General features: G+C 43.7%; 1 protein-coding gene across 3 annotated transcripts in view; it reads left to right on the top strand.

Moving 5' to 3' along the window:
* MCC (MCC regulator of Wnt signaling pathway) overlaps positions 1 to 25,152 on the top strand; it is a 1,374,593-nt gene that overhangs the window by 1,270,040 nt on the left and 79,401 nt on the right. For 2 of the 3 annotated variants that reach the window (XM_085632616.1, XM_085632618.1), the window contains 2 exons: positions 11,719 to 11,928; positions 18,416 to 18,513. In XM_085632616.1, the coding sequence (XP_085488742.1) occupies positions 11,719 to 11,928; positions 18,416 to 18,513 (308 nt within the window). Of the gene's footprint in view, positions 1 to 11,718; positions 11,929 to 18,415; positions 18,514 to 20,898; positions 21,086 to 25,152 lie in introns of those variants that run through there. The other variant, XM_085632617.1, reaches the window with a different exon arrangement.

Below are 25,152 nucleotides of genomic sequence, written 5' to 3'. Positions count from 1 at the left end.
TGAGGAAAACAAGGGACTGTGTGTAGTGTGTTGAAAATGGCAGTAAAAACGAATCTTAAAAAATAAACAATTATGCATAACAAAATGAAGCAAGTGTATGTTTGCAAATGGGTGGCTGTTATTGTGCACATGATGCATGCTAATGTTTTTTGTTCAACCACTGGAGAAAAAGTTCAGTGTGGAGATACCCCTTGTCTCACACTCCACACATTTTGAGGGGGGTTATCCTCCATTTTTCAACCCTATAAACGTTTTTCTTAGACTTGACATGAGTACATTTGCAACTGATTTCATGGGATTAACTCTGTGTGACGTTTTGTGAATATCTTAACAAAGGGGTAACATTGTGGGTGTTCACATCCTTTCGCAGGTGTCTGCACCCAAAAGATCTGCAACCCATCACTGTGAGATTCGCTGACACGTAACATTATGCCATGCTGCATACCTTTGTGTGAAGTCCAGTTATGCCTGAGAAATTCAAGTTTTGTCAGACATAAACGGGATTTTGCACTCCTAAATGAGGTTGATTGCACACATTAATACTACTGAGGTGTGCTGTTAGTTTTGCTAATTTTAGCTGAATCGTAACTCCCACCCCAACTCCACCACCCCACCCCCAACTGCCTCGGCCATCATCCCCTCCTTTCACAAATGCTCCCCCGGCCACCGCTCACTGTCATTGGCCTGGTAATTGTTCTCTGAAATAGAGAGCTTGGCGAGCGTTGCTCACTGCGCTGATCTGTTTCTCCCTATGGGATTAGTAGGAAACTGTGTTCTGGATCTATAAGGGTTTTACTCTGATTAGTGGGGAACCAGGAGAATCAATCACAATCACAAATGAAAAGTCTGCGACCAAGTGAGTTAGGAGCGGTCGATTGATGGCACGCGCTGCATCACCAGGAGTAATGGGTCTAGCGATGGAACCAGTCTCCGTCGCCAGCGTGTATGCCTCGCTTTAGTAAAGACATCTTCGATGACGGGGGCACAATGGCACAGGGTGTGCTGTCATGCACCGCATTGGCGGCCTATTCTGAGCCCACATTGATAGCACAGTTCAGGAAGCATGTATGGAAAAATCCATGCAAAGACGTTTTGTAAATTTCCATGTATGATGCAAAAGAAGTTAGTCCGTACAATTGAAAAAAAACACTAAATCAATGACTTGTAATAATGGCTCTTTAGTTACATCGGAGATCGTTGGTCAACCGAAAAGCGTTTTTCTAAAGCTAATAACTTTGGACCTGTTTAATAATTATGTACATAGTTTTCCAAAAGGTTTGTACCAGACGCGTTACTCAAGTGGCTACCTATATACTACTGCTGTGGCGCAAAAAGCCCTCCAAGGCAGGTCCCATTCCACTTGAGATGCCTGCCTTTGTGTGAGGTGTGGAGTCTCTGGGGCCGGCTCTTCACCACAATCCGCAGGGTGCCCATCAGTAGTTCTACCACTGATGTATACATTTAATTCTTTAAAGTTTCTGTGTGTGTGTGTGTGTGTGTGTTTTCATGCATACAATACATTGAGCTAATGTGTATTACACTTTCAATTTAATACAATTGCAGTTCTACCATATCTTTTCAGCACATGCAGATAAAAGTCCATACTGCATTAAGGAGGTCTGTCCAGTGCCATTACCAGCATCTCCCGGTACAAACATAATGATTCCTTCTTATTATTAAAAACCCTGTTGCCTCAACAGTTGCTAGGCCTCCTCTATCTGGACTCTGTTGGGCTACTTTTACAATACAGTCTGAGTGGATGCAGCAAGTTCTGTGGGTTTGACCATTTGTACCGCTGCTGTCTCTCTGGAGTGATTATACTTTTAATGGGACCAACACAGACGCGGACTGATTTATGCATAAGCTCCAGTCGTTAGATGTTACCAGTGTCTGTATAGCGCCAACGCTTCCACGTTCTCTGAGATCCCAAAAGCTTGAATGATTTTCCCTAATACCAGTGTATTAGCTGTGTCTGTTCAATGAAACAAAACAACTCTGTCTGAGTCTGCACCAGCTCTCCGAACCACATCCGCTGGAGGAGATTGCTCCAGGTTGTGGTGGTGAGTACCCGCGCACCACCAAACCAGTGACTGGTGTGCGGGGCTGCTGCTCGCGTTCTTTCTGCAGTGATTGACTGGCCAGCAGTAGTTATGCGGTGCTCCTTCATCCAGTGAGGCTGCAGTTGCACTTCCAATGAGCCAGTGGCGTAGCACAGGTGCCATGGGCCCTAAGCAAGCAAGGAAATTGCAATCCATTCCCCCATATCTTGTTTTCGAGATAATTAAAAAAAACACAGACTAATTGGGTGCAGTGGGCCCTTAACGCGCCGAAATCCCAGTATCACTGCAGCTGCAGCACTGGATGCAAACTGTCTTCCTGGGAGAGCAGGGCGGCGGGGTGATCTGTGTTTTGTAGTTGGTCTGTTTTCTGTTGTAGGGGCAATCTGTGAATCTCAAACAATTCTTATTCGACTGCCCTTTAAAAGAGGGACTGCTCAGTTTGTACAAGGCTCGGAGGAGGGATCCGGGCGCAGGCTGCAACTCTGGTTTCCGAGGGCAGTGAGGCTGACTGAATAGCTGATTTAGGAAGATTCCGTTGACATTGACTGACAGGCGGACGCCCCAACGAGTTGCTGCTTTCCTAAGAGACCTCACTGACACAGGCTCCTGCAGAGAGGAGTGAGCAGGGGCTTTGCTAAAAAACAAAACAAAAAAAACCTAGGCGGAGGTGCAGGCGCTGTGCTGCAGCTATCTGGCTGCCTGCCTGCCTCATGCACAGGGCGACAATGTGAGCAGACAGGAACTTAGCGCATCCTTCCCCTGTCAGGCTACACACCTTTCTCCCTCTGCTTTATGCCTCTGATGGGATTTTAGGGGGGGGGCTCACATCCAGTTAAGTCGCTTCGGGGGCAGGGACGGGGTCTTTTATAAAGACCTTGAAACCCAGGGCACAAGTCGGGGTGTACACTCAGGTAAACGGCGTCCACCCACTAATTTCACAGGGTGGACGCCGTCCCCCCTGCCAAGAAGTTGAGCCCCACAGAAATATGCTGAACTTGTCCTGGTGTAATTTTCAGACACGGGGACACGTTCAGCAGCGCCTGTATCTTGTCTGCTTTCCATTCCCAGCTGCAATGTGCAGGCAGGGAGGGAGCTTTTTTTCACCTCCAGCTGGGCCGAAGTTAAGGGGCCATCAGGTCTCCTTTTGTTTGAATACCCTGACTGGAGGGGCTGGAACCTCACACTTAAATGTAAATGCCATGGAGGGGAAACAAAGGCACACAGCTTGTTATCTTCTCACAGGTACTTAAGAGGGGCAGCTTTTGCCTTTTTTCAGTCCCTGTATATGAGTGATGCGTGCACTGTAAGAATGTCAGGTGCGTTTGTTTGTCCCAGTTATGCACAAATAACAATTTCAATAGCAATATTTTACTTCTTTTATAACGCTCGGCAACCCAATGCAGGGTGTCAGAGCTCTTCACCTAACATACATATTATATATACATTGACAATAAATCATGTACATGTGTAAATCAATGTACAAGATGAGTTACATGAGACAGTGAGGGTTACAAGGAGTAGGAGTCACGTCCTTCACACCTCACTGTGGTCTTTTAGAAGGATTACAATTTATGAACTGCAGGTAACAAAGTGATCTCTGTGTTAAAAGCAGAAACTCACTTCACTATCTACATAAAATAAAAATCTCTCATCTGCATGTTAGATGATGTGCTTTGCAGGAGACACATTTACCTTCTCTACTCCTTTGATTCAAATCTGGGACTTTACAAAACGCAGATCTCTCCAGCAAGTGCATTAACCACCAGGGTTATCTCACCATTATTACTATTCCTTGAGATTTACTGGGCACCTTCACAGCAGATGTCTTAACCCAATCAAACATTTTTAAATGTAGACTTTGCAACCAATTAAGCATAACAGATCTACTGCCATGCTTCTCCTTGTTGCCAATTTCTTTGTGGCAGTGTTTAAAAAAACTTAAATGTATTAGTTGAGTCCCAGATTTTGCATCAGAATTGCACCACTTTTTTGGCACAACACCAACGTTAAATCTAATTTGTTAAATCTCATAATGCACTTAAATGTTTTCATGCAAACTAACGACAGCAAGGAATAACTTTGTGAAGCATCCTGAGGAAATAGAAACAGGAAAACAGGTATCAGAAGTGCTGCAGTTTGGTACCCCTATCAGACCCCTCAGTGACCGGTCTCATGATGCCATCTACTGCCAGCAGGGCATTTAGTAGAACAGCCAATCTGTCTCACAACACTGCTACTGATAATACAGATTTACACTGTGGACATTAGCGGACAAGCAGGGCATCCACCTTTAATGTTTTTGCATCTTAACAACAAATTACATGTTTACTGACATTAATTGGCCCTGAGCAGTTGTTGGACATATAAATATAGAAGGTAAGAAGTCATTTTAGAACTCAATCGGTGTATAACAAGGAGTTTTCAAGAAGGGTATCCCAAAGGATCAAGGCCACTTTCCTCTCTAGGATGCATGATGGTTACAGGTAGTTTTATATCAAAAATAATCCATTAAGTACAAACGAAGGATCATGCTTGTCCAGGGATTGCATATACAGTTAATGTGTCCATGGGAGAAAGGAGTGAGTTGTGACCTTTCAGTGTGCTTATGACATGTAAGATAGTCCCTTTTGCAGTGCAATACAAGCACCTCAGAGGAGGCACAAAGATACACCAAACAGCCAACAGCATGAGGTGAGAGGGAACTACTTGGCTTAGTGGAGGTAAAACACGAAATATGTATATTGTAAGTAATGGAACAGGACTGACTCCCAAATTACTAAGGGTAGGATGTCAAGCAAAATTGTAATAGCTCTCAAGGTTTTGCCGGGCATTCCTCCTTAGCTGATTTGTGCGGCACAGCAGCCTTGGTACAACACAGATTTCTGTGCGGTTTCTGGCCATTCCGATGAGTAGAATTCCACTATCTTGGGCTGGTAGCATCAGGTATGGCTTTAGAAAGCAGTCATGTGCTCTTGCCTGGTTCCAATTTGGTAATACGAGCACTTAATAGTTTGCCACCCCTGCTGCTTTGCTGAGTTAGAAGGTGATCCAATGGACTTTGGTGCAGAAACAACCACAAGAAAGAGCGCGAAGGAGTCTCCATGCCAATACCCGCAGAGTCATTAAGGCAGGACCCTGGGATGAAAGCAATGATGTCACGTTATTTCTACCGGTAGTTGTAAGCCAAAGCAACTCTGGGCTTTCCTGGTAAAACTCTGACTCTGTGCTTGAGTTCATTTGCCTGGACTGTGGGGGGCAGCATGTGGGTGAACCCAAAGGTTCAGCACAAGATATTCTATTTTCCTGGTGCTTTTTGGCTAATCAGTTCAAAATCAACTTAAGTCACATCATTGCAGCAAAAAGTATTCTTGGGTGGCGTCAGAGATGCTTCGCAAATATTCTAATGGCAATGCGTCCCAAGTACATAGAGTCCCTTATCTGAAAAGAAAGCTTACTTAGATATTTCCCTTTCCTAAGCCTGGTTACTATTCTTGACAACTAGCTACCATACTGTGTAATGTGCGCTAGGCTCCGCACTGTGATATAGCATGCGTTTGGTCAAGAATACAGTCTTTAGAGATCAAAGGGGATTATTCTTTTTATTCTTCTCAAGTTCTGCATTGTCCCATCCCCCGACCCCCACTAGCTTTTTTACCTCAGTATCTGCAACTCCAGGCACCTTCGCCAGCTTTGCTTTTGCTACAGTTCATCCAATGCCTACCTTCATATTGGTCAGTCTGTAAAGAAGTAGAGAGTACAGGGGGACTCACCTTATAACTAACAATTCAGGCTGAACAGCAAAATGGCCTCCTCCAAAGGCCATAGACACAAAGCACACATAACTCTAGACTTTATGAAACCCACTATAATCCTCAGATTGGCTGTTGGTATGTTCACAAGCAGACTTGTACAGCCCATCTTGAAGGATAGCATGAAAGAGGCTGGTATCTCTGTCTCCAGAATTGGGACCGCCAACGTAATCCGTTGTGTGGCAAGTTGTTGCACAAGAGTAGCTCAAGAATGGCTCTGTGGCTACTGGGAGAGTAAGATGATCTTGTGTGGTGCAGACAGTATGTCTTGTGCATGTTTTAATTCATTCAGCCAGGTCATCGTTAGGTGGAGAATATAGACAACGCATGCTAAGTACAAAATTGTACCTCAACAGAGAGAAGTTCTATTATAACCATCATTGGCCGTCATGAAGCCCACCTTTCTACAGTGATGAACTAGATCATGTCTGATCACACTCTAAATTTTCTTGGAGGGATCTGTTGACTTGTAGGAAGTTCTATTAAAGCCGTGCAGCACAGGTTTGTGTGTGGTCTAAAATACTGGGCTCTGGTGTCTGTAGCGAAGGTCAAGGTGTGCAGGGCATTCTTACAATGGAGTAGGCAGTCCTCTGCACACTGTTTCTCTAGTCTAACGTGTGGTGATTTTTTTCTCACTACTGCAACTAAAAGTCACAAGATTATATTTATAGTAAAGTGCCCCTTGAACAACGTGTTCTTTTTGTAAAAATTAAATACAAATAATTATCCCCATTTCTTCTTACATCGGATTGCTGATAGGGTAAATGAGGCTCAGGTGTCTGTGACAAAAAGAATTTAAGATCCCTTGGCCACTAAAATGCTCTCACCCTTTGGGCCGCTGAATACATTTCAGTTGTATTGGCAACCATTGGTGAGGTGCACGGCTCCACAAAACAGTGGGGACACATGCCATGTTAAATTGAAGGCCACAATCCTGTTGTATATATTAAGCTATAGCACCTGACAGGAATACATAACTCATGATGTAAATCGACAAATGCAGTGCCCCACCTGCCAAGCAATATCCTCACCTTCCCTCCCCCACCCTGTCCATGCACCTCCCCCTACCCTACCCCGCCTGAGCCCTCACATTTCCCACCTGCTCAGGACAGGTGATAAATTTGAATGGTAACCTGAATCCCCTTGGAGAGGGAATGCCATGCAGAATGCCACCCTGGGTACACACAGTTATTTGCCTTTCCGCAGGGATTATCTTGTGCTTGCATGGTACTGGAGGGTTCTTATTGCACAATACTGGTGTTTAGGGGTGCAGAGTTATCACCCCGCCCGTACTGTGCAGCTCCTAGTCAGGGCCTAAGAGAGGAATAGTCTCCAGTATTAGTTACTCAGGTAGAATTCCTTTAATTCTTGTAAAATGCTATTATTTTGGGAGAAGAGTCTTGTCAAGTTGGGCAGTCTGGATAGAGCAGAGATTGGTGCTGAGGGCAGCCAATGTCTTTCCACTAAGGTGACCTCTAAAGAGTCATGGAAATTGTAACATTTAAAGAATAAATCCCTGGATGATTCTCCAGTCTGTTATCTCCGTGCCAATCCTTCATTAAACATCATGGCTCGACATTAATAGCACAATGGTTGAGCATACTTTTCTTGCTCCCTCTTCTAGTCGTATGTGGTGCCGGAATAATCACATTTCAGCCTGGCAGTATACAATTAATTCATTAAAATCACCACATTTAACTCAGGAACAACAGAAGGTGGTATTCTTTTGCTCTGTGGAGTACCAAAACTTCTTGCTCCTAAAATTTGAGATTATACAATTCCCATTGTTTATTTTATTTTTATTTATAAAGTTTTATAAAGCGCGAACATGACCAAAATGTTGGTGTCAGAGCGCTGTACAACTTAATAAATAGCATTAAATATACAAGGAGTAAAATATAGAAAATACATCATGAAAAGATAATACAAAAAGACATAGTGAAAACACCAGCAAAGAAATCAAATTGGCATGGATAGTCGCCTCAGATAGGAAGGAGATTATTCAGTAGTCTCATTTTTACTTCGTTTTTGAAAAGAACGAATGAAGGGATGGTCCTGATTTCAGGGGGAAGAGAATTCCAAATAATTCTTGGGGCAATTCCAGAGTAAGATCTCTTCTAGGTTATCTTTTTGTGAAATTATGGGGGTTTCAGCAGTAGGTAGCATGTACTACGAGAAGCTCTATTCCTTCTGGATAGCACCAGTTTCTGAGCCAGGTAGCGAGGAGTGTTGTGGTGGATGGCTTTGTATGTCATGCATGCTATTTTTAGGTGGATCCTCGATTCATAAGGTAGCCAGTTCAGAGAGTGGAGTGCTGGGGTGATGTGATCATTTTTCTTTACGCCTGTGATGAGCCATGCAGCAGCATGGAGGGTAGCCCTCAACGGTGCTAGTTTCATTTTCGGTAGGCCAACAAGGGTAGCATTCCCATAGTCAAGTGTGGCGATTACAAGAGCCTGAACCGCCATCTTGAGATCTGCATTGGGCAGGAAAGGCTTTAGTTTTCTTAAGATGTGGAGATGGAAATTGGCCGCTCTGTTTGTGGAGCTGATTTGATTCATCATGGAGAGGTTGATGTCTAGTGTTATTCCCTCGGATTTGGCTGAATCAACAATATATGGGGTACAGTTCAAGGCGGTGAGTAGTGGGAGCCAGTCTTTGATGTTAGAGGTGGTTTTGGGAGGCGAGATTAATAGGAATTCAGTTTTGATGGCGTTAAGTTTGAGGTGGTTAAGTGTTAACCAGTGTTGAGTTTTGTTCAAGATGTTATTGAGAGTGCTGATGTTGTTAGTAGAAATAATCTTCATGTACAATTGCGTATCATCAGTGTACATATGGTAGGAGATGTTGGAGTGTTTGAGGATTTCAGTCAGGGGTTCCATGTAAAGATTAAACAGGGTGGGCGAAAGCGAAGAACCTTGGGGAACGCCGATAGTGACCGGTGTCTGATCGGATAAGTCATGATCGATTAGGACTCGTTGAGATCTGTTTTGTAGGAATGAGCAGAACCGTTTTAAGACCGTACCAGAGAGACCCATCCTAAGTTCTAAGAGGTTCAGGAGGGTTTCAGGTTTGACTGTGTCAAACGCTGATGATAGGTCAAGAAGGATTAAAAGACAGGATTTATTATGATCGAGAAAGGGTAAAGCATCGTCGACAATGTGGACCATGGCGGTTTCAGTACTATGACCTGGTCTGAAACCAGATTGGCAGTGGTTGAGGAGTTGGTGCTGGTCAATGTGATTGCAGAGTTGTTGATGAACACATTTTTCCAGGAGCTTGGCTAACGTTGGGATGCTCGAAATGGGGCGAAAATTGTTGGGATGAGAGAGGTTTGTGTCTGGCTTTTTTAGTATAGGTGTGACTTGTCCACTTTTTAGACATTCCGGCATGGTGCCTTGCGTAAGAGAGGCGTTGATAATTCTGGTCCATAGGGGTATCAGTAGGTGTGAAGTTTCCTTGAGGAATTTGGAGGGGAGAGGGTCATTGAAGTGGATGGAAAGTTTAGTGGAAGACATTAGTTTTGAGATGTCAGTGTCCTCAAATGTCTAAAAGATGGACCATGAGGTATTGTTTAAGGTTTAAAGAGAAGGTAGCTAGGACAAATTTCCTGCTAGGTGGAGGTGCATTGTGACTGGGTTTCAGGCGGTAAACAATTCACAGCAATGCGGCGCTCATTGTCAATTGACTTAGTTTTATCAGAAAAAAAGGATGAAAATGTTTGACAATTAGGTAGGGTTGTAGTGTCTGATGTGGAGGATTTACGCTTTCCATTAGTTTGTTGTTTCACTAGTTCAAAGAGTTTTTTGGGATGGTTGAAGGCTGTGTCCAGTTGCTGACGGAAAAATGATGATTTGGCACGTCTGATGCACCTATTGTAGGTCCTTCTTTTTTTATGCAACAGTTTAAGGTTTGAAAGAGATGGGGTCTGTCTCCACACTCTTTCTGCAAGTCTAAGGGCATGGCGTTCCTCGTTAAGGCTACAGTTGAACCAGGTATTGGTTTTACTTATCGGGACTCTCTTTAGTTGTTTGGGGGCAATAGAGTCCATGATGTTAGACATAGGGCTAAGGTAGTGCTCAGTGAGGTCTTGAGCCTCAACCATATCAGTGGGAGGAGACAGGAGGTTAAGGCTGGTGGCAGATGTTCATGTCTGGATTGAGATTGAGGGTCTGATCCAATGTTTAGCTTTCACAGGCTGGCCTTTGTGGATGGTTGCCTTTACAACAATGGAGAAGGTGATGTAGTGATGATCGGTCCAGTCGCAGGGTGAAATAGAATCCAATAGTATGGTATTTTCCTTGGCTATGATTAAGTCTAAGATGGCCCCTTTTATATGAGTAGGACGATTACAGACTTGGGGTGAGGTTGAGGTCCTGGAGGAAATCTAGTGGATCCTTAGTGTCATTCCAGTGAATGTTGAAGTCACCTTGAAAAATCTGGTTGTTGTATGGGGTAAGGTTGGTGGAGATGATCTCCATGATTTGTTCAATGAAGGTAAGATTATCACCTAGGGGGATGGTAGAAAGTGTGCAGAGTGCAGGTGGAGTTGTCTTTGGTAGAGATATTGATCATCATGTATTCACAGCCAGATGTTGGAGAGGAAAGTGATTGTTTGACAGAAAGGTTTGATCGATAAATACTATCAATTGTTGTATACATCCTCAGGCCATCTCGCCTCATGTCCACCACCCTTCTGTTGGAATGTGCACGATGCAGCTTGTAGTGCAGGAGGCGCTCCCCACAACCGCACACCCCTCCACTGAGCCCAAGACCAGTGAATATCTTTGAGATCTGGTAGACTCAGGGACCCACATCACACTCAGCAGGGGGAGCTCATCGTTTTGTGTTACGGCATTGATGCCTTTGAAAAGCTTTGGGATAATCATACATAGAAACTTATTAGGAGACAATTATTAACAAGACCCATCATCTTATGGCTTCTGGATTGCACTTGCAACCCACTGAATAACACTAACGAACAGCATTGCGTACAAAATCATGATCTTACACAAACATGGTACATCTTTGTGCTCAACACAAACTGGTTCGTTTACAAGTGGGTGCTAACAGTGGGCACCTGTGCATATGACATTTTCACTAGCTGGTGGGAGGTATTAGCTCCCAGTTCACTCTCACCTGTGTGCACATAGTAATTGGGCCCGTTTGCATGTACTTTTACCGTTCGTGCACAGGCTTGCACAGGAAATTACCGCTAGGTATAACCTTATGGGAAGTGTCTGTGGAAATCAGCAGCGAGCTTACCTTTTTGTGGGCAGGAGTATGCAACTTAGTGTAAAAATGTTCATTATAAACACAAAGAAGATATAGTCTTTTCCAGTTCGTATTTTCTCCAGCAGTCAGTACCAGTGTTTTATAGAGTCCTCCACTTTGCACAGCGTGGCTCATTTTTAGGGTTCGGAGAGTGTCCCCCACATTTCAGCGAGACAGTGTTAAGCACTCCCCCTTAGGTATTTGCCAGCTGTGTGCACCCCTACGGTTCCCGTCTCCCAGTATCTGTTTCCAAACTTGATCATTTGCTTGTGAATTACTGCCGCATAGTTAAAATGTAGAAACAATGTTTGCAATGTTTCTCGTGAGATCCCTGCTGCCGACGCAGTGTTCCTCCCGCTGCATTTCAGACACAAATAAATCTTGTTTAGAGGATCTGGGAGGGATGCTGCGAGGCGGGCTGCCGTATTCCTGTCCAAATTAAAGATGCTTTTGTAAATGAAATTGCCGCGCCAGTGTTGGCAGGCGGCCAGGTGTGATTTGATTTGGCAGAGTCCCCTTTGCTCCGTGCAGACAGATGATGCCTTTCCCTGGGCTCTTCTCTGTTTCCTTAACAGGAGGAGATGGCGGAGCTGAAGGCGCAGCTGTACCTGCTGGAGAAAGAGAAGAAGGCGCTCGAGCTGAAGCTCAGCACGCGCGAGGCCCAGGAGCAGGCCTACCTCGTGCACATCGAACACCTCAAGTCCGAGTTGGAGGAGCAGAAGGAGCAGAGAATGAGGTCCCTCAGCTCCACCAGCAGCAGCGGCAGCAAGGACAAGCAGGGAAAGGTCAGCCTCGCGGGGAGCACGCGCGCTTGGGAACAGTGTCCGCTTGTTGTCCGTCCTCTGTGTCTTGCTGTCTCATTGGTGCACACACAGGTTGGAGGAGGAGGGAGTCCTCCTCCGCAGAGGAGACATCCACGGTTCAGCATTAATATGTTTAATGGTACGGGGAGCTTTCACTCTGTCCTCAGTGACTGATGTTAATATCTTTGGGGATTGTTGAGCGTTGTCAGTCAGGAGTGATGGCTTTCCACTTACCTGCGTGTCAGCACGGCGGCTTTCCTTTGATTACCTTCTGTATCACTTTGAGTAAGTGTCCCTGGGCTTCAGGGGAGGAGCCCAGTTTTTGTGTCACTATTTTTCTTCTATCTAGATTTTCACTCTAATATCTCCCTCCAGACTCTCCGCTCTGCTTCCATACTTCTTAGATTCTGATGTCGATTTTGTGAATGTATTCCTCATAGGGGAGCTCTGGTCACCACTTCGGCTTACACCAAAGCAGTGATCAGTCTATGCCAGGGCTGTCCATCATAGGCGCAGGAGAGGCAGATTGTCAGTATATGTGCCTAAAATATGGTTACTTACAATAAATCTTCATTTCATTGTTATTATAAAAGCACAAAACTAATCGGTGGCATCAGATCACAGAAGTGTGGGTTGCCAGCGCCCGGGACAAGACAAGTATCTTTACACTTTTCTTTGAAAATTTTGAGCCCCTATTAAAATTTTGCACCCCTAAAAATGCCCCTAAGAATTTTGCGCCCGGGGCAACCACCCTTGTGGCCTTCCCTACACTACGCCACTGCACTGAGGTGACAGGCGCAGAACCCTATGCTTAAACATCAGATAAGAGATGCAGTTATTTTAACAGTCAGTATTTATCCAGAAAATCTTGCATTGATCCTGCCCTTTTGAGACCTAGATTGGACACCCTATTTATACTAACCATCACAACCGCAGGCACTAAGAGACGTCTAAGTCTGATCCTTTTTTACTCCCTAGTGCACAACTTAGTGTTCGTTTAGAAAAGTGCAAAGGACAAACTGAATTGTTACTTATTACTTAATAGAAAATATTGTTAGTGCTAAACTCATTAAAACAAGCCTGGAAGGATGACATTCTGAGTTGTGGCTTGGCTTCGAATTGTCATCTACTGATTGCACATCGAGGTCTACAGCTGGCACAATAACCCACAGAATTACATTACCGGCCTCTCATTAAAGGTTCCAGCAGAAGGCGACCCTGTGCTGCTTAAAACATGGCATCTCATGAGAGGCCCTGACTATACTATGATAGAGATTCGAGTTCTTCTTTGCTGCAGGCAGCACCTACAGGTTATCCAACAACTTGAACATGGCAGCTGTCTTTAGATTTTATTATCTGTCAACTTCATTGGAAACAAAAGTGAACCACTGGGTACTCTGGCTGGAGACTTCAATGCCACCCTCCGCCTACCTCAACCAAGAAGCCAGTTTCCTGCCAAAGCCTGACTGCTCGGATTCAGATGCTGGAGAGAAATATCTCCGTCCACAGCTATGTTCCATTTCTCTGTGTTATCCAAGGCCGAAGCCTGATGACACAACAGTGGTCTGTAAAACTGCTCACACCAGAGTGCGAGGACCAGAGTGACCTGCATCTTTATAACATAGAACGATCTCAAAACCAATACCTTAAGGGTCGAGGGAGTCACTGCTCTGGTGAGCTAGATATCTGGCTTTGATGGTTCATCCATCCGATGCTATCAGCCAGCATAGACAAAGAACACATATGAGCCTTATCATGGGGATTTGCGGGACCGCCCTGCTCCCGCACCACCAAACACATGTGTGCACCACCCGCCAGATCACATTTTTCATCACTGCCGTGTGGTTCTTTGCCAGTCTTATGGGGGTACCTATATGAAAGGCACTGCAATGGGAACACCAAAGCAAGTTCCTGCAGGGCATGGACTGTGAAGTCCATGTCCTGCAGGAACTGGGGGTGCATGCAGACAGAGGGGGCACACCATGTCCCCCACCCTGCATGCATCCCCTGGTGCAGACACAACAGGGGCCCTGTAGGGCCCCTCTTGTTTCCTTTCTGCCACAGTTTTCATGACCGGCTCACTTCCATGAAAACTGTGGCAGAGAGGAAACTTGTAATATGCTTGACAGGGCCACAGGGCCCCCGCCAAGCATATTGCGCCTTCAAGACCGCCACAACACTGCCAAGGATCGAGTATTCCTAGTGGCAGCAGCGGTCCAACCCCCCTACATGTTATAGGGTGGTCAGACCTATGGTGTGGCAGCAACACCACCGCAACCTTGAGTTTGGCGGTCCATTGGACCACTATGGACCGCCAAACTCATAATAAGGCCCGTAGACAGATAGATAGTCAAAATGTGTTATAGACCTAGCTACCTCATAAACAAAAACAAAAGGCCCTGGGGAGGAGCTCAGGCACTGTGGCAGAACATATTTGTTATTGGTTCGCTCCAATAGATATTTCTCGGGGTATCTGCAGAAATACCCTTGGGTGTTTAATAACAAATTAAATAATGAACAGGGGTAAATATAAGCAGACAGGGAGTTTTAGAAATCACTCTTAAAACGCCGTCTGTATCTCTATAGCAGATTATCACTTCAGATGTCTTGAGTCGGCACCTGAAGATGTACAGGCTGTGAATATGTTGCCTTCGAGGACAGACCTTCGCAGTTACCACCCCTAACGCCCTAAATCGAAATTTAGATTGTCGAAATATGTCGAAATGTGCATCTTCAGATGTCATCACAAGGTGTACATTTGAAACCTGGCATCCCCAGTAGGCCTGGTCTCTCTCCTTCCCTCTTTCTGTGTTTCATTGTCCTCTGTTTGGCTTTCTTCTTTTCTCAACTGAAACCACACTCCGAAGTTTGGTGCATTAAAAATCTACTTAAACGCAGTGTGCCAAGCAGACTGGGTCACTCCTCGCTGCCTGAAGATCAAATAGTTAAGCGGAGAGGTCTACTAGAATAAAAGAACTTGTGAAAAAATTACCAGTGAGTAGTTTGTCTCCACAGTATCTTTTTTAATGACCACGTTTCCTAAGGCTGTGTAGAACTCTAAATCTCAAAATATACACCTAATCCAAGTGAGCTCTCCAAAGCCAGTAATGACTTGATGCAGCACTGGTCCCTGTACGGCTTCACATGTCCACAGAGCTCCAAGTTCCTACCTAGATTATTGCTCCCTTGGGTATGAAATAGAGTATCAGACGTGTTCTCAATCCCTGTTCTTCGGTGGAGTGGCACACTCGCACACATACGCACAATAGGTTCTCACTGTGGGTAAGCACTCGCTGCTGAGAGCTGTGTCCTTTGAAGGTCACAAGTTTGAAATGTGCCAGGGTTGAATCCGCTTTTCACATTTCCCAGGCTGATAACTTTTTGCCACTAAGTTGGGTGAGAGTGCACTTATTATCATTAGAAAATCTGAATACCGTGTTAGACGTGCTGCGTTGAAAAGTAGTTATTTCGTTTTTGCAGAGTCTCTTACCCTAGATGACAAGATGCCTGGGATTTGTAGAATGTACTGTTGTTTCATTAATGCAATTTTTGAGACAGCAAATGTTTACAATCTTAGGCATAATTTTTTGCAAATCCTATTGTCCTCTGGGCAGGTCTTAATGAATTTCTGAAATACATATCTCTGTAATACATACAAATGAATGCTTAAAATATTGAAGGAACAGCTTTAAGAGAGGACTTCATTATCTCTCGAGTGCTAGGCACAGATCCAGTTCACTTAAATTCTCTAAGTACCAATTTACATAGTTATAAGTATTGCCATTAGCAGACTGCCTGCATATTTTACTACTCGATCGGCTATGCTTCACTGTGATTTTGAGCTTCTTAGAGCTTTTTTCATGCTGTTGTCAATCCTTTAGTGTCTCCAGCATTGGATTAATCCGCTTCTCATCTTTACTTTAATTCAGGAGGTTTCCTCATTACGTGCTTCTCACCGGTTATTGGAAGAGAGTGAATTAAAATGGGACAGAGGTTTGGTTGGGAGGTTTCCCTGGTTGCGGGTCAGCCCCAGGCTCAAATATCATGGTTACCCACATTCCAAGAATTGTTGTGATTGAAAGCAATAATCTTGACGTTTCAACAGTTTGTTTTGGGGCGTTGCCTGTCTTGGGCGATAGGCCCGCACACAGAAGTGGGGTATCATTTTTATTTGGAGAAATTCTGAAATTCTGGGCTGTAGGACGTTTGTTGCTCCACACCGATTACAGACGTTTTTGTCATAGAAATGTGAGTATATTATGTGATTTAATGCAATGTTTGACGTTTGCTGAGCATCCTGGGTAAGGAAAATCAGTAGTGTTCAAGGGAGCCACACCACCTTGGACTCCCTGGGTTGGTCTAATTAAAGACATTTTTGGGGTTGGTAGGTATCTTTGGGTGCAGGCAGGCCTTGGGCCCAAATACAGCAGGCACCAATGACTACAAAAGTCTGTCTTATACAAACATCATGTACCTCACTTCACATGGTCACATTTTTGGGCCTTTCCTGTCGCATGTGATATGTACTTCCACACATGCAGATCACCAATTTTATTGTGAAAAATATGGAAACACAAAATGGTCAGACATTTGTTATTATCTATTGGATTCCTCTATTTTTTGTCTTCCTGATGTAAGTCAGTATGTACAAAACACATTTTAAAAAAATGCAGTCAAAATAGCCTAGCAATCCAAACTTGTGTGGTACAAATAACCCACATCCATAAACTAAGAAGAATAGGTACATTTAAAAAATGCATTGCTTTTCATCATACCTATTTGTTATGAGATTTTTCTATATGGATTGATGCATAGTTGGTACACACTGAAAACTCATTCTAAGCTGTGGTTTGTATGGAGTATCATGTTTTTTGTGTTCAACTCTGTTTTGTCTAGCTTTCAGAAATGTATAGCTTTCTGTCTGGATTCACCCATTGATTTTAAATCTCTGTCCCTCAATCTTTGTGAGTAGACAGGATTTGCAAAAATATAATATATTGACCACCATTTTTAAAATTGCAAAAACTGTGGTGGTAAGAATTGGTTTTTAATTTTTTTTTTTTTTTTACAATCTTGCTATTTCTGAAAGATGGGAAGAAGGCAATCTAAGCCAGGAAACATTTTGTTGGGGCCATTTGTTTGAAAAAACATAATTGCCTCAGTTTGACTATTTCCTTTGATACCTTGTTGGGAAACCACAAACCATGGGTACCTTCACAATTTCCATCTTATGGTGGACAAAAGGCACACAGTTTTCCTCAGTGTTTTTTGAGGGAGAAGTTATGAAGGCGTTAGCGCAGCGTGCCTCAAGTATCAAAAGAATGGCATGAGGCCTTGTGTGACCGCATTGGGCTGATGTCGGTAGAGAAGTTGGGCTTAGGAACCATCAACATTTAAGGGGTTAAGCTTTTTTGTTGCTGTGTTTGTTGTTCATACATTTAGGTTAATTACAGTTGCTTTATGGCACTTTACAGCAGCCTCCAATTGCTTATATTCTCTCTCCCGTCAATACAAGATGACCTTCTTCCATTTGAGAAGTCCAGGGTGGCAACCTCTGATGAGTTCTTCATGAAATAATAATACTTGGAGGTGTGCAACCGTGGCGGCTCGCATAGGGCGTGCTGCGGGGCGGTGTGGAGGGGCAGGGTGGGTGGGTAGCAAACACGGACCTATTACGGAACGGAGGAACGTAATCATTACATTCCTCCGTTCCGTAGTATGTCCGTGTTTGCTACCCCCCCACCCAGACCCTCCCCTCCCCCGCCCCCCCACGCCCACCACCCTGCAGGACGCCCTATACGAGCCACCTGGCAACCTTCACAACCCTTGGCAGGCAGAGAGAAAAGTGAATGCATTAGAGTGGTAAAGAGATTGAGAATCAGTATGAATATGGTGGCCAACTGGAAGATATCAACTAGGGCTGCTTTTAGTTCATCACAAACATTGATATTCAATCACAGTGGTTGAGGTCCTCTCGTTTTAATGCAAAATACATTTGCTAACCTATTTATTTTATATATTTACAATTACTATTCTGGCTTACAAAGGTATATGTGATGACCGTCTGTTAACACTAAAATGGAAACCTCACTGCAAAAACCTGAAAACCTGTTTATTGAATAACTAGTTCTGATTCTTTCATGACCAGGATTATCTGAATAGGTATCAGAGACCCAGCTAGGATGTATGATGCACTTAATAAATTCCCTAAAATAAAGCCACTAAAACAAATATTGACTTTTCACCGAGTGCATAATACTTTGGTGTGCTATTACCTTAAATAATCAGGCAGCTCCGTAATCAATGAGCTCTTTTGGTATAGTTTGATCAAAGGGGTGTTGGGTTGGTTTAGAATTTTGGATTTGTTTATTTTCTACACAATGGAAGTGCTTTAGACTGTACCACGTAGAAATGTGCAAAGCTAAAGGCCAGTTTTTGGAGCTAACATTTTGATCCTTTTTTGTCTCAGGAATCCGTGGATGGCACTGCACCATCGGTGACTCTCGCGGATATAAGAACTTACAACGATAGTGAGCTCGCAGCGGAGCTCACTAATGTGCTTAGACGGTAAGCAGGGCACTTATTGTCTGATTACATATGTTTATCAGTAGCCGTGGAGCATATTATGAGCATCAAAGTATCATTTAAATGTTCAATGTGCAAAGGTTTTCATTTTAGCGGTGAAGGACCAAGCAAGCACATTGTTCTTGTTTAGCATCCTTCATCTGACTGGAGCTCCTCTAGAGAGCCGCAGAGCTCATGCCGTATGACCTAGTAGCATGAGTTTTGCATTTTTCCTGTGTTCGTATGTTCTTCTCTGGGACAACCAATTGAAGATCACAGCCAGCTGTATATGGTAAAACAGAGTAGAACAATAAATGGTGCTCTTAAACCATGCTTCCAAACCTGTTATGAGCAGCAGCAGTGATCATTCAGAAACATCTTTTACTTGTCTTCCACTTCCAGTTTCATGATTCTGCATTAAGACTGTTTTATAAATATCTATTTGCCTAAAGTATATTAAAACTCACTTTTAGGTGGTAGCAATTAGAGCTCTGAGTGTACCTTTCTCTTAGTTTATTAGGAATGGTATTTTCAGATTTATTTCTAAGTGTAAAATATTTAAATATTTCTCTAAAATGTGGACACCAGTGGGCAATCAAAGTATGGCAACATCTTGAACTGAAATGTGGGGTGTAGTTTCAAGCAGAGGAGATTTAATACCCAAAACTCTATAGACCATAGTTAATGGAAGAATCTGTGGCAATGGGGCAAGCATATCATCTCAAACTCCAGAGGTAAAGAAGGTGATGAAGTAAATGTCCACTGCTTGCAAAAAAAGAAAAACATAACCATTGCACTTGGCGACCATTGTGGAAGGCTATGTGCAGTGCCATTCCATACCAACATGGCACCAAGTTATTTTGGACACTGGTTTGCTGATAAGCGATCACTGAAAAAAACAAGCATTGGCATAGCCAATAGGTCTCGCCTTTGGGACCTTATAAGTGTTTAGCCATGCAACAGTTGCATAACTAAACACTTATAAGGTCCCAAACGCGAGACCTATTGGCTATGCCAAGCGGCCGTGCGGCCGCAAAAGTGAAAGTGATCGCGATCAAACATCAAAGCGGCCGTGAAAGTGAAAGTAATCGCGGTAAAAGTGGTGTGCCTCCGCGCACATGCACTGTAGCTCTAGGCTGGCCTGGTAGCACTTTTTGGAGCCCTCTCAATTAGTCTCGCCAGACCAGCGCATGCGCTGCGTCAGGCGAGACCTAAAAAACTGAAGATCACAATGGCTAACTGTACTATAACATAGCATCAGTTTGGTTGGGATGATCCCAAACGAAGCACATGAATGTGTGGAAGAGGACTGGCCAGAGTGAAGACCATTTTCTCCACAGGATCAGACCCAAGAGAAAGTCATGGAGTGGTTGATGAAAGCAATATCCTTTGTGAACGTTTCAAGAAGGGCAAGAAAGGCTACCTTCCGCATCATCTTTATGAGCAAATGAACCCAACACAATGCAAAACTCATCCAAACCAGAGGCAGTCAACTAGGCGGAGGGTCAAGGAGGGAGAAAGAGAGTGTATTCCTTTTGCACTCCTAAATGAACACGTACTCCTTGATTCAGGACTAATGGCGATGCTTAAGACACATTACAATAAGGCCTTATCCATGCACACTTAGGGCCTAATGTACAAAACTTCCATTTGAAAACAGTGGTTGTAAATTGCCCACTGCCTTTTCGTAAATGGAAAATAAATTGCGAACTGACCTATGTTCTAATAGGTTGTTTCACAAAATCCAAATTATAGTGGGTCGCAATCCAACCTACCTCATCAATATTCATGAGACAGGTCGCAAATTGTGACTCACTACGTTTTGATGTCATCACAGGGATTGTGGCTTCCAGAGATCAGCTGGCCAGTTTTATATAGTACACACTTGACCCTAGGTCATTAGACTGCTTTACAAAATAACCAGAATTTGCACCTCTTTTAGGTATGGGGAAATTGAGGGCCTTATTTAGGGTTTGGCGGACTGGATTGGAAACTCCATGACAAATGTGGCAGATGTTCTTTTTGCTGTATTACAGGAGCATTGTAGCCTATGACACTTGTGCCGTTTCAGCGGAGTATCGCCTCCTCCATACACTAAATGAAGTCCTAAGCAATTATTGCCAAGAATCACAGGTTGCTGAACCGAGGTTGATATTCAAACCTGGTTGCCCGGTTCCAAAGTCAGCAGCTCTAGTTGCTGGGCCTCTTCTCGTCCCCAGTTAACACACTACTAAACCCTTGTAACTGCTGTTGGTTCTAATCCGATTAATGCTGGCTACTAGTATATATATAGATATATATATATATATCATTAGCAGCGGTTTAGTTTCGTGAACATTTTTAAGCCCACTTTGGTTTTTTATTAACTCAATTTTTGTTGAACTGCAGATTCCAGAAGGCTTAGCGAGCCCACATGGGCAAGAAGTCACACCCACTTGGCGAGAACTTTAACATTCAAGTCACGCAGTGGTTCGACATTATTTGCCAGTTTTCCTGTTCCGAGAATGGCTTGTGATCAAGGACTTCCAGTTCGAAATGCGTAAAGCCCTCACCTGTGAATAAATGCTTGAAGCTTACCTGGCTGCTGTCCTCGTTTTTGGAAGAGGTACTCTCCGAGAGGACGTGGTCATAGGGGCAACCTTTCTTTATGGAGATATATATATATATATTTTAAAAAGCTAGTAAAACAAATCTGTCTCAAAAATCGTTGCCATAAGCTGTGGACGGCAACAGGTCTAGCACCCTTTGTTCTTACCCTCAGGGTCCGCACAGGTTCCTTCAGATAGGCCCAGCAATGTTGGGAGCACCAAATCCATAGAGAAATGTGGGTGTCTTGTATGGCCTGCTTGGAAGTGCAGGGCTGGTTATTAAAATTAAGCATGGCAAGTAAACAACAGGGTATTAGTCCTTTCCATTTCACTCTCTGTTTGAGGGCCAGGCGCTGAGATGTCACATTGCCTCTGGAGGGAAATATCCTTGCCTCATCCAAGACGTGCTTGAATAGGGGGATAAATGCACCTGTCCTAACACGGCTCTTGTAAAAGCTGGCATGGGGAAAAAGCGCAAACTAATCTATTAATGAAACACTGCAGGCTGGTTTCTTGAGGCCCGCATTCACCACCTTAGAGCGATGAACACTTTCATAAGTCTTGTAAGGCATGCATGTGCCTCTATCGAGCACTGAACACTAGAACAGTTAGTCACTTGACACCTGCAGTGCACTCGCCACCATAGAGTATTGAACACGGCAGCTAGTCTCTCGAGGCCTGCGTCTGCTACCATAGAGCATTGAGCACTGCAACGAATGTCTTGCGGCCTGCGCACGCCACCATAGAGCAGGGAATTATGCAGCTAGTCTCTCGAGGCCTTAAAGCGACATCATAGGGCTTGAGCTCTTCAGCTCGCCTTTGAGGTGTCCATGCCTCACCAGAGAGCATTGAACACCGCAGCTGGTCTATTGATATCTGACTGCACAACCATGGGAGGTTTAATGCTGCAGCTAGTCTGTTGTGTCCTATATGTGCCACCGTAGGGGATTAAACACCGCAATAAGGTGCGATTTTCACTCACTTAACCAATTCAAAATGAACTGACAACAACATCTCTTCCCTTTGAATTAGATTAGATTAGGGAAGCTAGCAAAACGACTCAATGCAGTTGCTCCCCTGTCCCAGGTGGAATGGTTTTCTTCCGGCTGCAAGACCTCCGACCCTCCGCATTAAAAAGGCATGATAGAACATGAAGTAATTTAAGCATGATTTCTCACAATGGCTTCTGGGCTGAAGTCCTCCCGTGAGCTGTTTATGAAAAAAGGCAATTAATGGGTTTATATTTGTTGAAAGCATGAGGGTTTTGTCCTCTCGTATATCTGCTTCACAAGGTCTATTGTGGTTCCTTCCTTCCACAGAGCACTCTAAAAGCTGCCGCGTCCCTGGTCTCTACACAGCTCTGATTCTGAGAGTGACAATATGCAAGCGCCATTTAGAAATTGGTTTCTTTGTAGCCCGCGGTTCTTCCATTACCTATGATTTTTCTGCCCCCTGCCTGACTGGTCCTTTTTGTTTGTGGCGGAAATGCACCTCACTTTTCCCGGTTTACTATTCGCTCACGGCGGAAACATGTTTTAGAAAAGAAACGTCTGAACTGAAACTGTTGCGAAAATACAAAGACGTGCAACAATAAAAAAAAAGTTGATTTAAAAAAAAAGAAGCAAAACTTAAATTCATTCCCGGATCATAAAACAGTAGAATTGCAACTGTTTTGCTCAAGGTGGTATCTTACAACTTTTCTACTACAGACTTTTCTCACATGTGACACCCAATAAAACATACAAATCTATAGGCCTCATATTTCGAGTCCCAAAAAATTGATGGGTTGGGCACACGACCAGCGTTCTCTCCCAGCGTTTCACATACTAACAGCAGACAAAACGTCCAGAGGAAAATCTAGGGGATGGGGAGGGGGAGAGCAGGGGGGGGGGGGGATTACCACGGGAATCGGGGACAGTATTTGCAGTTCCCACAGTAATTCGTCATTTCTCAGTGGAACCTGAGGGTTCCACTTACAGTGCGCTGGTAACTGTACCCAGCCAGAATCACTGGTACCGCTATCCCGGGGAGAAAGCCGGGCACTTGTAAAGTGGACCTAAACCCTGCCGAGCATAGGCTACGAAGACTGGCTTTTCCATCCACAGTCCTTCGGCTGAAGGGCTCATCGATGTGGTTGTATGTGTCTAGATATCTTCTGGTCGTAGTCATTTAAAAGAGCCACATCACACTTGGGTTTCTTTCCCAACATTATTAACAAATGTGGCTGTTTGAAGATGGGGTTTGAAGAGTTCTGGTGGTAAAATACATGTAGGTGTCGAGTTGGAGCAATCAGAGAAGCCCTCTACAAATAGAAATGTGAACAAAGGCATCCTTTCATCATGCAGAAAAGGTGAATAAATTGCTTGTGCTACAATTACCGATCAGCATTGTGAACTTGACGATTGGCACCACACATTATTTCTGTGTTTTTTCCTGCATCTCTCTCTCCTTATTTCTACCACCCATTCCTGCCTACCTTCTCGGGTGTGTGAAATTTGTGTAGTTTGTGCTTGTATAATTATGAAAAATCCCACTATGTATCTTGTAACAGTCGGTAAGGCTCCGATTCGTCAAATCTGAGCCTTTCCGACTGCAAAATGAGATTGATAAATTAGCCAAAAGGCGACTTGGTAAGATGTTACCGAATATTACAGAATCGCTAATTGGCTTTGGGAATAGATAACAATTCGGTATTTTGAAGAGGTGTGTTAAGCGTGTCCCTTAAAGATACCGAATTTTTAAGGTATTTATTAAAGTTTTGCGACCGAAATCTGGTTGCAAAACATTAATATTTTGTGGTAAGCCACATGGGAACAGATTTGCAAAGGATCCTTCCCCATTTTGAATGTTCACAAAAACATTCTTTTATGAGCAGGCAGTGGCCCACGTGACTATTGCCTGTTCATAAAAAGGTTTGTGTCATTTTTTTTTTTCTTTTTTATACAAGTCCCATTTTTCTTTAAGGAAAATGGGCAGCATTAAAAAAAAATTGCTTTATTTAAAAGCAATCAGAGCACAGACATTGTGGTCTGCTGACCCGAGCAGGCCACCATGCCTACGAATGCATCCAATCCTAGTAGGTCACAATGTACGACCTACCTCATGCATATTAATGAGGTAGGTCGAATTGCTACCCACCATGAATCAGTATTTTGAGAACCAACCTATTAATACATAGGTTGGTTCTCAAAATACCAGCGGATTCGTTAGAAGTCAGTTCACAAATTGCAACCACTTTTAACGAATCCATTTTGTACATTCCATTTAAGGACTTGCAAATTGCGACTCGTTATCCATGGCAATTCACGATTCCTTAAATGAAATCTTTGTACATCAGTGCTATATTCTTGAGCAAAATGCCCCCTTACGTCCATTTTCTTGCTAAAAATGTACAAAGATCAAAGTTTAACAAACAACAGCCATCACATTATGATTGTTCTTCTACGCTTAAACATGGTGTAGTTTTGGAAATTTTATATAACAATCATAACACAAAATTTGCATGTACACAAAATTATGGTGGTGTAACAGGAATTTCGCCAAAGCCTACTATTATCCCCCTCCAACTCCTTCCTATTACATCACAATGAGACGGTAACCAGTGGTTGAACCCGGTCCTGTTCACAGTGCGGACTGTAAATTAACTAATGCCTTAGCATGCAATGCATCTGACCAGAAGGCAGGGAACCTTCCTAGTCTGTTACTGTATTGTTCTCATATGGTTTAGACAGCTCTGACTATAAGCACTGCCAAGGAGTACATGACCTATTAACATCTTATTTGGATGTTTTGCCCTGTAATCTTTCTGGACCACATTCAAACTTTATGCGTTCCTTTAAGCTACTTGTTTTGTGGATCCTGTAGATCAGCAAATAAGTGAGAAATGTGTACTGCATAACTCAACTCTGGGATTGCTCTGGTCTCTTGAAATCATTGCTGTGCTGTTGAATTAGCCAGGATGACATTTTGAATAATTAAATAGAGACGAGAACCCATACTGTTAAATTACGTAAACTGGCTTCATGCAAAGGTGAACACCACAAATGCATGCGCA

The sequence above is a fragment of the Triturus cristatus genome, chromosome 2_1 (genome assembly GCF_964204655.1).
Source record: "Triturus cristatus chromosome 2_1, aTriCri1.1, whole genome shotgun sequence".
NCBI classification, from domain to species: Eukaryota; Metazoa; Chordata; class Amphibia; order Caudata; family Salamandridae; genus Triturus; species Triturus cristatus.
Note: the sequence above shows the minus strand (reverse complement) of the source record. Positions and strands in the feature narration are given on the sequence as shown.